A 17,029-nucleotide genomic window follows, 5' to 3' on the forward strand; every position below is an offset into this window, starting at 1 on the left:
AAGCAAGGCTGTTTTCCAAAGATGCCCATAAAGACTGCCGTTACTGCTTACATCCCGATCATGTCTCAAGGGATTTTAAATAATGCGGAAACTTCTCTGCTAAACTAAAACCTTAAGGGAAAGAGAGGCAAGAATATTATTGTGGTTGCAGAAGAGGAAATCCAGTTCTCAATCTGGCTCTGATATTGAAGAGAGTTGCTCTACTCCAGAGCATAAAAGGAGACATGAGCCTACCTCCTCATCTAAGGCTGATCCCAACAAGGCAAGAGTCAGTAAAACTCAAGAAAAATCAGCCACTTCTGAACCCTCTGCCAGCACTTCTTATAGGAAGTTTTCAACTTCTTCCTCAGTGCCTCATACTCCTCACAATCATCCTTGGGCAAAAAAGACTCAGTCGATGGACCAGTCGACGAGGGCAGCAAAATCTCCCTTGCCGGCAGTGACAGCAGTCAATTCTGCACTGACAGAGTTAATGATGACAGGGACGGTGACGACGACAGCATCGTGAAGAGGAGTAACAATGATGACTGCATCTACAGCATCGTCGACAGCCGCCTCAACGATGACATAGTCGACAGTAGCCACAGTGACGAGACCGTCGATGGCAGTTCCAAGGCCAACTTTGTCAATGACCGACAGTTCAGACGACGATGGTGTTTAAATCTCCTAGGATGCAGGGATCGTCGAAGACAATAACGAGCGAGCATGTTCCACCATCAACGACCTCGTCGAAAAAGGACACTCTGACATTGTTATCAAGGCAGATATTGTCAGATCTGGCATCTTTGAGTAAGATCCTGTCGCTTCCTCCGTCACAGCTATTTGAGTAAGATCCTGTCGCTTCCTCTGTCACATCTATTGAAAATGGAAGAATCAGCCGATGAAGGTTCATTTGGGCCTGCTTATAGTCCTTCACATGTTAAAGTAAAATGCCAGGATACAGACAATGAGGATGATTACCAGGGTGACATGTCGGACTATAAGGAGGCTGATTTCTCCTTTAAAGATCACCCACCTCCAAGAACTCAACATTATGAATCTTTCCAAGAACATTATGATTTTAAAAAAGACGATGATAATCTGCCGTCGTCACGTGAAAATACCATAGCGGTCCCAATGTCTCTGGCAACAGAGCTTAGACACATGTTGGACGACTACTATAAACGTTTCCTCACACTCCAAACCAGCAATAAAGACAGAATACACCTCCTCCTGAAGTTTTGGAGCCTCCCCCGGCACAACAGGGCATTCTAGCTCCTAGAGTAATAGCCATTAGAGCCACTATATTGATAGTGATCTGGAAGACCAACCAGAAGAAGGAGAGTTGGTGCATGATATGTTTCTTGCAGGTGCAGAGTGGAACGATTATGTCACGCCGTCCTCACCATCTCCATCCCCTTCCCCAACTAATTCCCCACTAGAAGACATCGGGGGTTTCCATGAACTGTTAGAATGAGCCCAAAAGAGGTTTGACCTGCCTCGCCCTGTAAAATAAGCGGAATGTTTTCTATATGATTTTAAAGATTCCACTAAGAAGTCTATAAGGGCCATCCCAATGGTGAACTATATTTGGGAGGTGCGACTAAAGCTTATGAAAACTTCAGCTTCAGTACCCACAGCAATTCTAAGAATGGACAACAAATATAAAGCCCCAGAGTCTTCTCCGGCATGGCTTATTGGGCACCCAAGACCTGAGTCGGTAGTCATACTAGCACCCCAGAGGCGCTCAAGAAATCCTGCGGCTCCGTGCTCGGCTCCTCCTAATAGGGATGGTAGAAGGATGGATGGTACATGGAAAGATTCGCAGGGATGGTGGCCACTTCCATCAAGGCATCAAATGCATTAGCCATCTTTGGACATTATGATAGCCAGATGTGGTCCGACTTGGCACCTTTTCTTGATCATCTCCCTGAAGGTAAAAAAAAGAGGCTATACAGATCCTTCATGAGTGTGCTAGAGCAGCCTCAGAGATTATTGATATAGCAATGGATATCTCATCGGTGGCATTCAGACAAATGGCGGGACAGACAAGGTTGACTAAAGGCTGCCTCCTTCCGCCCGGAGAGTCAGGCAAAAATCATTGACATGCCATTCAATGGAGTAAATCTGTATGGGAAGCATATTGATGATGATCTGAAGGGTATAAACACAACGTTTTCAGTCCTTTTGAGGAGGAAGAAGAAGGGGTCAATACCAGCAAAAACCTTCCTTTCAGTCCTACAGATACAAACCTTACCAACAACAGGGTTATCAAAAATATGCAGGCCAGGAACAGTTTCGGGCATCTAATGTGCCCAACCACTAGCAGATAGCCCAAAGGTGGGCTCCTACAAGCGGAATGTCACAGGACAACTCTAGACGTCAGTGACAGTCTGATTGCACCACGCACCTCATACCGACATAAACCTCATCAGAATCAATACATGTCTGCGTATTACCATCAATGGTTAACGATAACTTCGGACAAATGGATGTTCTTCAGGGACATACCCTTGCGTTTGTTTTAAAGCCTCCTAGTCTCCTTCCCGTCTCGAGAAAACACCAACATCTAGCCTTCTTAAAGAAAGAGATTTCAAACCTTTTTCTAAAGGGTGCGATAGAAGAGGTTCTACAGCAACATCGCAGAAAGGGATTCTACTCAAACTTCTTTCTAATAAAAAAGAAGCAGAGTACCAAATGGAGACAGGTAATGGATCTCGGGGGTTTGAACAAATATATCAAAAAACAACCCTTCATGATGCCATTGTTGCAGGAGATTCTTTTACTGATCAACAAAGGAGACTTTATGACATCTTTAGATTTCTTGGATGCTTATTTTCACATCCCTGAACATGTCAAACATCAACGATTTCTAAGGTTCGAGGTGGCGGAGTGCCACTATCAATTCAAGGTGCTGCCTTTTGATCTCTAGTCAGAGCCAAGGGTGTTTACAAAGTGCATTGTTTCAATAGCAGCATTCTTAAGGCAACAAGGACACCAAGTCTATCCATATCTCGACGACTAGCTAGTAAAAGGACCTACATACCACTCAGCACAAAACTCCTCGAGTGTTTGTCATCAGCCCTTCAAGACGCTAGGTCTATGAGTAAATGTGGAAAAATCCTCCCTAATACCATCTCAATCCCTGATGTTTCTAGGGGCAGTACTGAACACGAAGAACGCAAAGGCCTACCATTCAGAGGAACGCATTAAAAAAATATTAAAGATGACATCGTTAATACAGGGAAAAAAGTCAGTTTCAGTGAGAATATCGAATTCATGCTAGGGATGCTCTCCTCATGCATTCCACTGATCCCAAACTGCCGGCTATGCATGAGGCCGCTTCAGGAACAACTAGATATACAGTGGATCCAAACTCAGGGTTAATTCGAGGATCTTATTACTATAACTCAAGAAATACGAAAAGCCCTGTCATGGTGGATGATAAGGGAAAATATAGCCACAGAACTAGTCTTCGAGCTGCAAACTCCCAGTTTCATAATGACTACAGACTCATCCCTACAGGGGTGGGGAGCACATCTGCAAGAACTGCAGATTCATGGACGATAGACCGATCAAAAGGCATGATGCACATCAATTCTTTAGAGCTGAAGGCATCTTCTTAGGGTTACAGGCCGTTCTGCCCAGAATCTGTGATTCTCCTGTTCTATTGAGAAAGGACAACACTACCACAATGTTGTACCTGCTCAAGTAATTTGGCAGTGGCTTCTAAAACACAACATCACTCTTCAAGTGGAGCATGTTCCCGGAGTCCACAACACGTGGGCAGACTTCCTCAGCAGGCCCTCAAGTCAATGCCACGAATGGGAGTTGAATCATCAATGGATTGTCAAAATCTTCAAAAAACAGAGAACCCCAAGATTGGACTTCTTTGCAACTCGGGAAAACAAAAAATGCAAGAGGTTTGCAAGCAGATTCCCTCAAAAAAGTTTGTGGTTGAATGCTATTCAGCTCCGCTGGACGGGAATGTTTGCCTCCGCATTTCTGCCTTTCCCTCTCATACCAAGGGTGCTACTGAAGATAAAATTGGAGCTGTGTCACTTGATCCTCATAGCACCAGAATGGCAGAGACAATTATAGTGTTCAGAACTACTGTGGATGTCAGTATCCCCTCACATCTGGTTCTCACCTGTTGACGATCTTATATCCATGACCAAGGGGCGGGTAGTACACCCGCAGATAGACTCTCTGAGTTTGTCCACCTGGAACCTCATGACCAGGAGTTTGAATCCCTGAACATCCCACAAGATTATCTTGATATTCTGAGTCACTCAAGGGCAACTACCACTAATAAAACTTACGCTGTGAAATGGAAGAGATTTTGCCATTGGTGCATAGTACATCGTTTACATTCAACATCGGATCAAATACTACCTTATTTGCTACAACTAGCAAGAGCGAGTCTGGCCCATTCCTCAATAAAAGTGCACTTAGCGGCAATCTCGAGATACCAGAGGAAGCCAGGACATATATTGCTTTTGTCTTCCAGAGTGATGAAGGAATTCATAAAAGGGCTCTCCAGGGTATTTCCGCCAGTAAAGCACCCAGCGATTTCCTGGCAATTAAATACGGTCGCTGCTCAACTGATGAGGTCACCGTTCATAAAGCAGACATTACATTTGTATACTGGAAGACAGCACTATTGCTGCCACTGACATCAGCCAGGAGAGTAAGCGAAATTCAAGATTTCTCAATCTTGGAACCCTTGATCCAATAAAAAAAGGACAAGGTGGTTCTTAGGACAAATCCAAAATCATACCGAAGGTCCTAGGTTCGTTCCATCTAAATGAGCCTATTATATTGCCAACGTACTTCAGGGAGCCAACATCTCCAGCGGAAAGGTCTCTCCACACGTTGGAAGTCAGCCTCTGCTTGAGATTTTACATTGAAAGGGCAAAAACATTTCGAAAATCAAACCAGTTACTCATTGCCTTTGCTCCCCACAGGAAGGTTTAAGCACTGTATAGAAGCAGTTTATCCCGTTGCATATCTTCAGCTATTGTCTTTTGCTGGTGTCAAGAGTGACAGCCCATTCAACAAGGAAGATGGTTACCTCTGCAGTGTTATTCGTGGGAGTGTAGCTCCCGGACATCTGTAGAGCAGCAACATGGTTGAATTCCCTTACCTTACCAAGCATTACACAGGGTTGGTTTTACCCCTTGGAATCCTAAAGGAGGAGAGTGCATGATCTGCCGTTGGGATTAGACGTGCAGCTGAGGTCATGGACCTTCAGATGCCTTCAGCTGAAGTTAAGACAATGTCCTTACTGAGGGTTTACACCACTAGCCTCATCTGAGCACTTACTTCTGTTCAATGAAGCCATGACTGCCATCCTTATGGGCGCTTGGGTAAAACGCTCTTTTCTGCAACTGAACAGGTAGCTAACCACATGCCACAAACTGGCACTGGTGACCATGAGTTTAGTATGCAGCACCTGCTTACACCAGCAAAGTAAGTTCCAACGCATTCCCCATGGCCTCTTCGGAGAAGGAGTCAAAAAGGACTGAAGCATTCTGGAAACAGGGATGTGCAAACATCTTTAACAGAAAAGCCTTATGATGAGCCCTGCCTCTTTGGCACAAACACTGATTCTGGGAACGCCTTAAAAAAAAGGCAGCGCCACAGCAACAGCACGTTCTATAGGCATTTCAATCCCTACCGGGCATGTTCTTCAGCAGTCCCAACTCTTTGGAGATTACTCCAGAGGGCTACAGTATAGGTACTGATGGTCTCTGCCAACACTGCAGCAGTCATCTTATTCCTTTCATGGCCAAGGACAGGGCTCAAACAGACATCATGCAGGTCACCAAGGGGACCGTTCCACTCAGTCCTCCCCCCTGCAGTATCTGCTTCAATATGTTTCAATTTACCCTTAGCACCACACAGCCACCCCATGGACAGCAGATCAGACATTTTCTTCCTGGGAAGCAAACCATTACATCTGACTGACTGGTGTTCCAGATCATCAAGCAGCCTACACCCTGCAATTCCTCACCAATCCATCTCAACGTATTCCCACATCAGTCACTTTCAGAGGAGCACCTATCCATCTTGCCGAAAGAAGTGCAGGCAATACTGGCCAAAGGAGACACTGAGAGGGTGCTTCCCTGGGAAGCAGGGAAAGGTTGTTACTCCCAATATTTTCACATGCTGAAGAAGAACGGAGGCTTTCATCCTATTATGAACCTTCACCCTCTGAATGCTTTTCTCTAGAAGGAAAAATTCAAATTGCTCACAATTGCTCAAGTTCTGTCTGCCCTCGATCCAGTCGACTGGATGGTTGCCTTGGACCTGCAGGGCTCCTTCTTTCATGTGCCTATCCTGTGGTCTCTCATATGTTACCTGTGAGTCAACGCTGGCCAGGAGCATTTTCAGGTCCTGTGCTCCCCTTTAGCCTTACCAGCACCACTTGGGTGTTCATGATTGTAATGGCTGTGGATGCCGCCCATCTTTGAAAGTTGGAGATACCATTTTTCCCTACCTTGATTCCAGTCTGCTGAAGGTAGGTTCCCCACAGTTATACATAGACCACCTCCTGATGATGGCAAACCTCTTGCCATCCTTGGCGTTTTCAATCAACGAGCCAAAGTCACACCTGACTTCTTCGCAGAGGCTTCCTGAAATAGGACACAGTGTAGTTCATGGCCTTTCCTCTGTTATAATTAGTCTAGGACATTTGGCTATAATCCTGATGTTTCAGCTTCAGTCATGAATCTTGGAGAGAGCAGCTCTCTGAGGCGTCTTGGCCGGTTACACTCCTATATTCTGCTTGGCCACTTCACCAGGTGGCATATGCTTGTTCTACAGTTGTATCGGAAGTCTCAGTGGGCCTAGCACCAATGAAACCTGTCCAAAACCATTCAGGTTTTGGAGAAGCCTGCATGCGATTTGCAAGTGGTGCACCAGTAAGGGTTATTTGTCAGCCCTTTCAGCCTTTTTGCATTTGCTGGACCAACGGTCCTTGTTTAAATCACCTGTTGTGATGCAGTTCATCAAAGGTTTGACACATTCCTTCACAAACTGTTCGTGATACCATGGTGGAATCTTAATTTGATCCTCACTTTCCTCATAGTAACCCCTTCAAGACAATGCTCAGCTGTTATCTGCATCTTTTAACTCTGTATCCGTCTTCCGCATTGCAATCACTTCTGCTTCTTGAGTGAATGAGCTCCCAGCTCTTTCAGTACAACCACACTGCACCACCTTTTTCCCAGACAGACTTGGGCTGAGGACAAGGGCAGCCTTTTTGCCTAAAGTCGCAAAGCCTTACGTTGGACATTCCAAGACTCACCAATGTTATTAACTCTGCCTCATCCCTCGAAAGAGGAGGAGAGACTGCATAGACTAGATCGTAAAATAGCGTTGAACTTTTCCATTGATCACACCAAAGACGATTGGGTGGATTATCAACTTTAGTCTGGTTCATCAGGGCCAAATAAGGTAAGAGTTTGCTGAAAAGGGATTTGTTCAGGTTGATAGTTGTCCTTATTAAGATCTGCTATGTGTTGGCCAAAAACCAGCCTGCAGGAAAACTGAGCGCCAATTACACTAGTGCGAAGACTGCTACCTTGTCTTGGTACTCGGAGTGTCTATCCACAGCATTTGCCAGGTTGTACCAGGGGCATCAGTACAAATGTTCACGAAACACTACTACCTTGACAGCCAGGTAAAAAGGGAGAGGTATTTTGCCCATCAGTCCTGTAGTATTATTTGATATGAGAAAACTCCACAGACACTCCACCTTGAGAATCTACTTCTTTGGTATCTATACTAAAGATGAGCAATCTGAGGTTAGAAGTATCCATCAGAAGAACAAGTTACTTACCTTCGGTAACGCTCTTTCTGGTGGACACTTTAACCAAAGATTCCTCACTGCCCCCACCTACTCATTCTGTGGAGTGGTATTTTTTTACCATCTACGAAGGTCCCAATTTTGGGATCTGCACACTGGTACCTCAGATTGTTTTTTGCTCTGCGTCCAAAAGGGCATAAATAGCAAGTCAAGAAATTGATGTCTGCACACAGGGGTGGCAACTATTTGCACCTCCCACCCCTCACATCTTGGGCAGAATGGGATATATGTGTAGCCACACGACACCACGTAGAGTTGTGCAGGAACACTGCTGTAAAAACCTTTGGATCCACTCTGGTGTCAGGGGACTATTCTAATGGCGAGGAATTTGCGGTCAGATAAAGTATCCTCCATACAGAGTGTTGGCGAAGGTGGGTAACTTGTGTGTTACGATGATAAAATGTCTGCAATACAAAGGTTATCCATATGCCCTATAACATTTAAAAGCCATTCCAACTATTGCTGGATGAATATAAACCAGCAAGCAGAATCCTTTGATGAGTTGATAATTTTAACACTCCAAGCAATTGGCAGGGACTGGATTTTTTGCTAGCATTACACCCATCACCTACCCTGCCCACTACTGCTACTCTCTTCTCCCAGTACACCAAGTATAAATAAAAATGATTTTGGCATTTTTTATTTGACTTTTGATATCAAACAAATTACAATTTATCAGATATTTGGAACCTCATTATGGAAGAGATAAAATACATATCCAAAGTATATTCTGTGAGTAGAGAACTATTCAGAAAGTTGATGAGCACCATACTGCTACTCAAACTACACAATTAACCTGTTTTAAGGAAATATCATGACAAGAAATAAAATGTATTTGTGATCAATTTTAATATAAATTGTTACACCAACAAATTAAAATAAATCGAAGTGAAAATGAGTACTATTCTAACATTTATTTGGTTGACACGTGTTAATATCTAAACTCTAACATAGTCGTATGCATCATACAACGCTTTCTACTCTAACTGAGCTACTGCAAGTTCACTGCAAAGATCAAGGCATTTTAATCCAAACTACAATTAGGGTTCAAAACTTGTAAATGAAAACAACATTTGCAGTAAGTCACTACAGGCACAGGCCACTTTGCAAGCACTGAATGGATAAAAGTACAAAATACATAACAAGTGACTTTCGTTCATAAAATTCTAACCTTATTTCTATGCTGTAAAATAACAAATATGTTTAACTACCACATCAAGCAGGTTTGACAGCACTAGATCTTTCAACCTAGACTCAAGAGGTTTAAAAATATGGCATTACCTTAATGTTTATGCCCTCCCAAAAATCACACACCGGCTGCACTTAGCAGCTCATAAACAAAATTGACAAAGCTATGTTGTAAGCTGGCATTCATTGAAACCAACTGCATCCACTTTGCGATAGAATGCAATTTTTGCATATACAGTACAATAATTTACTAAAAATATCCATAGATTACTGAAAAGACTTCCAACAACATACACCTATAATTGAAAAAGATGTGTATATACTCTATGCAGTTATCTCCATAGTAAAGAAAAAAACAAAAACCTAAAATGCTTTCTCAAAGTTAAAATACTTTCGACATACATACATACACATTGACACATCTACGCTCCTTAAATAGAATTTTTAAGCTTTGCAGTTTGAGATTTGACTCATCACATAGCCTCAGCAAAATTCCACATCTGAGCCACCTGTCCAAGACAATCATTTTTTGACCCAGTAAAATACAAAATGTTGCTTTAGCATGAATTTAAACCCCATAAGCAATAAGAAACTGCAATAAGCAGCCTTGATGAAAATGTTGAGGTAGAAATGGCTCATAATTTTCTGCTATTATTTTGTGGTGCTAAATCACAACATAAATATGACAAAAGATCATATATATTAAAATAAACTTTAAAAAAGGATGTGTAGCCCTTAAAAGCACAAAAATGGGTTGATATAGTTTGGTCATAACTAAAAAGGTGTATCATATGGAAATGGTACAAAAAGCATCACATAAAAATAGAAAAATATGTTATCTTTGCTCAATTAACATAAAATGTCAGCAAACGTCCATTTAGTACACAATTGGCATATTAAATCTTACTCTTGTATCGAAATGTAGTTGATATCTAATACTACATTATTTTAAAAAAACAAAAAAAACAAATATAAGCATAATGATACAGTTGGTACCACCAAAACATGGCTTTAACTGCCACGAAATTACACATACAGAGTTTACTTGGAACCTGAAAAATGTTGTTTTGCAATCAAACTGAACATTTGTTTATAAACTTTTTTCAACGCACCTTGCTTTTATGTCAATCTAAATGTTATCTTGATTATTGTAATAATTCAGACATCATACCCCATAAGCATGGGAAACTCAAGAAACAATTGTACACAAAAAGACCGATACTGAACATATAGAAGTTGAATTTAGGAACTGGAAACTTTCAAGTTGAAATGCTCTATTTGGGCTCTTCCAGTCAAGATGCAAATCCCATCCAAATCCCATCCTCGCTATGTGCATTACCTTTCTTTTTATAAAAAATAAATAAAAAATGACAGAACGTAGAAAAACTGTTACAGGTTTAAACGTTTAATTTGCGATCTTCCTGTATGAGTGAATTGCTTTGAGCTTTCCGAAAAAACATGTTTCGTGCCAGGGACCTGAAAATAACAGAAGAAAACAATAGGTTTGTAAATTGTTTTGCTTAAAATACTCGTGCAAATCACTAAGGTGCAAATTAAGCACATATCGTTTATCTCGAGACTTTTACATAGGTGTCGGTATCAGTGAAAAAAAGATCATGGGAATGCAGCATCACTTTCCTACAAAAATGTTTCATATTTAAAGTTTGCTCAGCTTTGCTTTTTAAGCTATTTATAATGATTGTATCCATTTAGGTCTAAGGAAATGACTCCTAATATCTGGAACGAATATAACAGAAAACTCACCGTTTAAGCGGAGAAAATTGCTATGCTTACTAAAGAGCCACTATTCTGATGATAGCAAGAGAAAGCTGCACTTTTGGGCTTTGACTCTGTATTTACTTAACATCAATAAAAATGAGATATTAAGTAATCAATCAGAGAAAAAATGGTCTAGATCCTGGAATTCTTAGCTCAACAGTGTATCTGGAAATCAGTATAGCCTATTTTGTTGACCCTTTGATTGATATTTTAAAACAAATGCATACATTGGATAAAGCACTGACGGTTTGATAGGTATTGCAATACTGTCAAAACTCTATCACTGCCTAGCTTTTTGTGAATCTTCAGAGTCATTCCATTACTGATTCCATCCAGCATTTTTGTGGCACGTGGACTCTGCCATCTGTAGTATTGTATCAGAACAGGAACCATGTACTGTCACACAGGAAGTGCAGATGAGGTAATCAATATTTAAAACAGTCATTTGTTTGAGGGGGTTGAGGACTCCTTCATCCTAAATTCCAAAACAGAGCATCAATGGAGATCAGTTTAGTGGATACAGAGGATTCAATGTTTGATCTCCTACCTAACTTGTAAACAGTTTGAGTTAATGCTTATCTCCTGTGCCAGTCATATTTTTAGAAAGTCTAAATCAAGACAATGGGGGTCTTTCGGTTTAACTAGAAGGCATAAATTTGAATTTTTGATTTAAGCAAATGTAATATAAATGTGGGTAATTGTAGCATAATTCTAATTTACCTGAGATTTTTAGGTTTTTGATATAAGTGAGCAATGAAAATGATTACATGATGGTAATACACCGTGGCCATAATCAGTGAGATTATGCATCCCCAACACTGGTTAGATGAACAGACACCATAATTTAGACAATAGTGGAACAGCTTTATGGGTTTCGATGGAAGATAAGTATCAGTTCTGGAGAGTTGGAATAAAAGACACACAATTAACCAAATTTCGGAACAGAATAGGAAATGGCTAGGCAAATTGAGAGAATAAGCTTCTATATAAGTTAGGCATGTTTATGGCACTGATTTGTAGTAGTAGAATAAAATGTAAATGAACTATTTGTTATATATATTTAAAAATATACAGTTAGAATAGTATTATACACAAAAGGAAATAATCTTGTTATATTATTGATCAATATTTTATACAGATTTTTATCCTAGCGAACAAAAAAGATGATCGGTGTGGTACACAGCTAAAAGTATCTGTATTCATACCTAATTGTTTTTACACACAGTGAACAGATTAAAGTCTGGCTCTAATGGGACATGAATAGTTGTTGAAGAAAGGCTATAAAATGTTGATATATCAATTTCCAGATGTAAAAAATGTTCACGCAACAAGACAAGTTGCTGCGCTGCGTGGAAGAGCGATGACAGGAATGCGCCATATCTATTAAGATATGGGGCATCAATTTCCTCTGCCAGTGCTGGTGCATTATCTGCAGACTAGAGGCAACTCAGGCACACTTACGCCCTGGAGCAAAGGTGCCTGTAGTACAGGCAGGGTTGAGGGTGTGCAGGAAGGAACACTTTTCTACACAAAAACTATTCTTAGAGGCATTTTCGTCTTTCTATTGTTCTGCAGAATGCAGCACGCTCAGAAAGAGGAAACAAAGCTAAGAAATAAAGATATTTCTCCATGTTGCGCCTCAGTGGCAAGGTGTACAATTCTGACGCATTCCAGTGATGGTAAATCTAGGAATGCTTCAGAATACATGTGTGGATGCATGCGAACGCCCACGCTCCACCCATATATTGCCCCTACCACGCAGAGTAACACAAAGCAGTGATTTGCACTGTTTTGCATTACTCTAGCTACACAGGGCCGCGCAAGGTGGCCTTGCATGTGTTGGTAAATCTTATTCTAGGTTTTGCGTCACCCTGCATCTTCTTGTGTGGCGCAATGGCGATGCAAAACCTTAACAAATCTGGGTCCTAGACACTTTAGCAAAAGTCTTCCGGTAAAGCAAAAGGGCCTTCCAAGTTAAACAATTTCAAGGAAAAGCAGTGGATCACTGCAATATCACTTCCAATACTGACAGCTTGATAGAAAGCAAGACAGCCACATTTGTACCTTGATGGAAGTAGAAGAGACTTGAGTTGGGCTGAATAGCATTCGTACTAAACCTGTCTCATTCCTAAATAATAAGAGCTAAGTAGCAGTCTCTGGCACAACCAATATAGAACAGCAGATGAACAAGCTGGAAAAGGGAATGCAATTGAAGTATTTAGGGGATTTTTCAATTCTTATAATTCTCTGCACAGATTTGAGTTGCTGTTCATTTCCTAATGAGGCGGTAGGTCCACGGGAACAAAAGAAGTGTACAAATCAAAAAGCTTTTAAGGGGTTCACTGATGCACCTGGCCCTTAAACCAACAAAGAAGAGATTAGCACGGAAGCTGAAATAGTAAAACACAAGTTTATTAACCTCACATGAGGGAGACAGACCTCACACGAGGGAGACTGCGTCAATACGGTATCCTCAGGCCACTGTATGAGACAGTCTAAGGAGTACAGAGAACATGGGCCTAATATACACATTTGTTGCATAGTCAGCATGAGACCAAGGGGAGGTACTGGCACATACAAGAATACTTATTAACTAATATGGGTATACAAAAATTGCTTGCTCAACAAAGTGGGAGGGGAGACATTTCTTCTTACATCAGTAAGAACAGCCTGATAGTTATACATTAGGAGCAGGTGTATTGGCAGCTACAGGTCTTTCTGAGCATGTGCAAGGCTCTGGCTGAGTGCTGAAGGAGTTAACTGTATCACATGACACAAGCAGAATACAAGGGCAGTCAACAGTGAAGAGGGAGAAAGCACATGGTGAGCACATGGCTAACTAAAATGGCTGCCAAAAACAAAATGGCTTCAGCGGATGCTAACAGCGATTTCAGCTAGTTTTCCACAGATGGCCATTTTAGCATCAGCTGAAGACATCCGCTATGATCTAGAAGGAATATAGGAAATATTTAGCACATTTATTCTCATAAATTCATTAATCTTCTGATCCATTGCTAGGTGGGCATTTACATTCCAAGCATTTCATTAAACGGGTATATATAAGGTATAAGCAGGAGCACAAAGGGAACAGAGCATTGGGTCATACAGATAGCAGGAGAAAATAATGGCTATTATTACAAACAGAACTATCAATATTTTCCAACACCAAGCAGAAAACAAATCCCAAAACCATCCAGTTCAATTCTATGTAAAAAGCATTTTCAATAGACATTTCCAGTGTTCCTTTTATGAGGGCTAGAGTATCAATTAATATACTTAGGCAGAGGGCAAAGAAGAATTTATCTATTGTTTAGCAAAATGTTTCTCTTGCAGAATAAACATTACTAATGTAAATATTAAAGAAAATACAAGGATCATTACAAAAATGATCCTGGCTGCAGGGGACCAGGAGGACAAAACAGGGCCATGGGAATTAGGGCGAGGAGCCGCAAAGGGCTGCTCCTCCCAAAAAATGGGACGACCCAAGGGGTACATTGCTAACAAAAAGAAGTCCTTGGGAAATTGAAGCCGCTGTACAACCAGCATGTGTCCGTCTGAGCCTCACAGAAAGGATCCTATTTTTCATCCAACGGTGGAGCTGCACAACTTGCAACTCAAGAAAACAATGACGGCCCAGTTTTAAGGGAAACGTTTTTTCTTTCAGGATAGGGCAATCACCCTCCGGGGCAAATGCCCTCAACGATCCTGTCCAGTGTCTCAGGCAGTGCACCAGTTTTCTTCACTTCAATCTAACAGGCACCAAAGGCACAGCACCTGTACCCTAAACTCAAGTCCTTCCTTAACTCCTGTATTGCTCCGCTGGCGCACTGCTCTTTTATTGGGGCCACAGATTGTACCCAGTATGCCCAGGTATCTCTTGATCAACAAACAAAGGTGCAGACTTTCAATCAGTTTGGGACCAGGACTCGGAGGCCTGAAGCAACCTTTGTTTCAAAGGGGGTCACCTCAAGCAAAAGCCTCCTTGCCGTCCTTGTCAGTCTGTGACTCTCTCAGCTGAGCATCAAAACTGCATTCACAATTTCTCCATTCTGATTTGTGAACCCATCTTTTGCCCAAGACAGTGGCAGGGGTACACACTTCACATCCCAGTGCTTTCAGCCTTCTACCTTCACTGAGGTCCTAGTTGCCAGCAACGCCTGTGCTGGTTACCTTCACCTTGGCTTCAAGCTGGACTGGTGCTGACTCCCCAGGCTGGATCTGATGTCCGGGCCCCTCTGGCAATGGTTGTAGGGCTGCAAATATCTAAGGGTGGGCAGAACAAAACAAATCTTTAGACAAGGCATACAAATAATCTATCAACAGAGAGGATAGTCTCAGAATACTTTCTTAGTCTTGGGGCGCCCCATACATTAGCAAGGCCCAAGAACCACTTCATCTATCTGAGGGTAAAAAAAAATTCTAGACCTATTGACAAGTATAAAAGAAACCTTTGGTGAACTGACAAGAGTAATACGTTACAAGGTTTGATTCGTTTCTCCCAATCCCAAGCAGCCAAGGAAGGCTGTGTTCATTTACTAAATTCTGAGGAAAAAATAAAAACAATACAGACATACTCTAAATCCTTACATGTGTGCATTCCTATATCATTTATCTGAAGAACCTCGAGAAAGGGGAAATTTTCTACACTTCTACTTATGAACCTTGCATTACTTGTACAGGACTGCAGACACTTCTAAAATTATTTCTCTTAATAAAAGCACCTACATCTTACACTTAGGGTCATGCCTTCATGTTATAGGTGCAGCGGGAAAATCTAAAACTGTTATTTTAACAGAGATTCTTTTAACATAAATAATTAAAAGAAAACCTCAACATAGTGGGTACATAACTTTCTCCAGCAGAACATGTTGTAACAAACAAACTCCTATAAAACAATATTTTCCTTCAAAGATGTTTGCTGAGGATCACATGGGTGTCTTTACTGACATTATAAACCTTATGCATTCTACTTTTCACGATGTGGACAATGCAACATCATTTTCAAAGGAAAAAACCCTATTCTCCAGCTCTAATAAGGGCTGTCAGATCAATTACACAAACTAACTAATAAGAGACTAGTGATGCCTTTGCAAAAGTATATATATATATCTAGCATGAGAATAACAAACAATAATGGTGTGGTCACCTGAGATTTTTTAACAGAAACCCCCACTAAACAGTTCCCCTTAAAGGTCAAATAAGGGAACATCAATCTGTTCTACTCTTTTCAATTTTTTTATTATTTATTTATTCGTTTTAAAAAAACAAGGAAGGCAGTAACAAGTACAGGCAGTGTTTCATGACGAGCGCACAGGCTTATACAATCACAATGACATAACGGAGCAGGCATTAAGACAAGAATGGTACAGTGAGCAGTGAAGCAATACAAAACATCAGAGGCGGCAAAGTGACGGTAACAACAGTTCGCAAACAAACACAGTATTCGGTGAAGTACAGAAATCCTATAATGTACTTAGAGTGTTTCAATCAGGTATCACAGTATAGGTCTGAATGTTGACGGGCCCATCGAGGGGATGAGAGAGTAGGTATCTCGTAAGGGGTCCCCAATTGTCACGAGGACGGTATGCTAGGGGGAGCAGCTCAGCAAAGGCATACATTTGTTCCTGCCAGAATACCATGTCTCGGATCCAATCCTTAAATTTAGGTGCCCTGTCCCGACCCCACCTACATGCTATGCTCCGTTTGGCGAAGAGTAGACTGAAGGAGATGAATTTCCGGTGGGTAGTAGCTAGCGCCTTGGTAAAACCAAGGAGAGCAAAGAGAGGAGTGCACGGAAGGTGTAGCGACGTCATTAGGCCCAGGGCTTCTAAGACCAGGAGCCAATATTCCTGCACAGCTTTGCAGTCCCATGCCAGGTGTAGGAAGTCCGCCCCTGCAGCCCCACAACGGTTGCATCTATCGTTATCGCGCAGATTGAAACGATGAAGCTTAGCTGGCGTATAATATGTGCGGTGAAGGAATTTATAATGTAGAATGCAGAGATGGCTACTAGATGTGCTTTGTTCCGTTCTGCAACAGTATTTCCATTGTTCATCAGTATTAGCCAACCCCAATTCTGCGGACCACTTGTCTCTGGCAGTGTTAGGTGTAGTGCTCTGAGTGGCGTATAGAGTGCGGTATGGGGAAGAAACCAGATGAGGAGCCGTGTCCCTGTGTAACAATAGGCACAGAGGGGGGACCCAGGGGGCT

At 41.7% G+C, this 17,029-nt stretch overlaps 1 protein-coding gene across 1 annotated transcript in view; it reads right to left on the minus strand.

Moving 5' to 3' along the window:
* Positions 1-10,262: 10,262 nt before the first annotated feature.
* The window catches only part of TEX15 (testis expressed 15, meiosis and synapsis associated), a 1,045,473-nt gene continuing 1,038,706 nt past the window's right edge, over positions 10,263-17,029 (minus strand). The window contains exon 9 of the mRNA XM_085640942.1: positions 10,263-10,516. Within this exon, the coding sequence (XP_085497068.1) occupies positions 10,430-10,516 (87 nt within the window). The 3' untranslated portion in view covers positions 10,263-10,429. The remainder of the gene's footprint in view (positions 10,517-17,029) is intronic.

The sequence above is a fragment of the Triturus cristatus genome, chromosome 2_2, assembly GCF_964204655.1.
Source record: "Triturus cristatus chromosome 2_2, aTriCri1.1, whole genome shotgun sequence".
NCBI classification, from domain to species: Eukaryota; Metazoa; Chordata; class Amphibia; order Caudata; family Salamandridae; genus Triturus; species Triturus cristatus.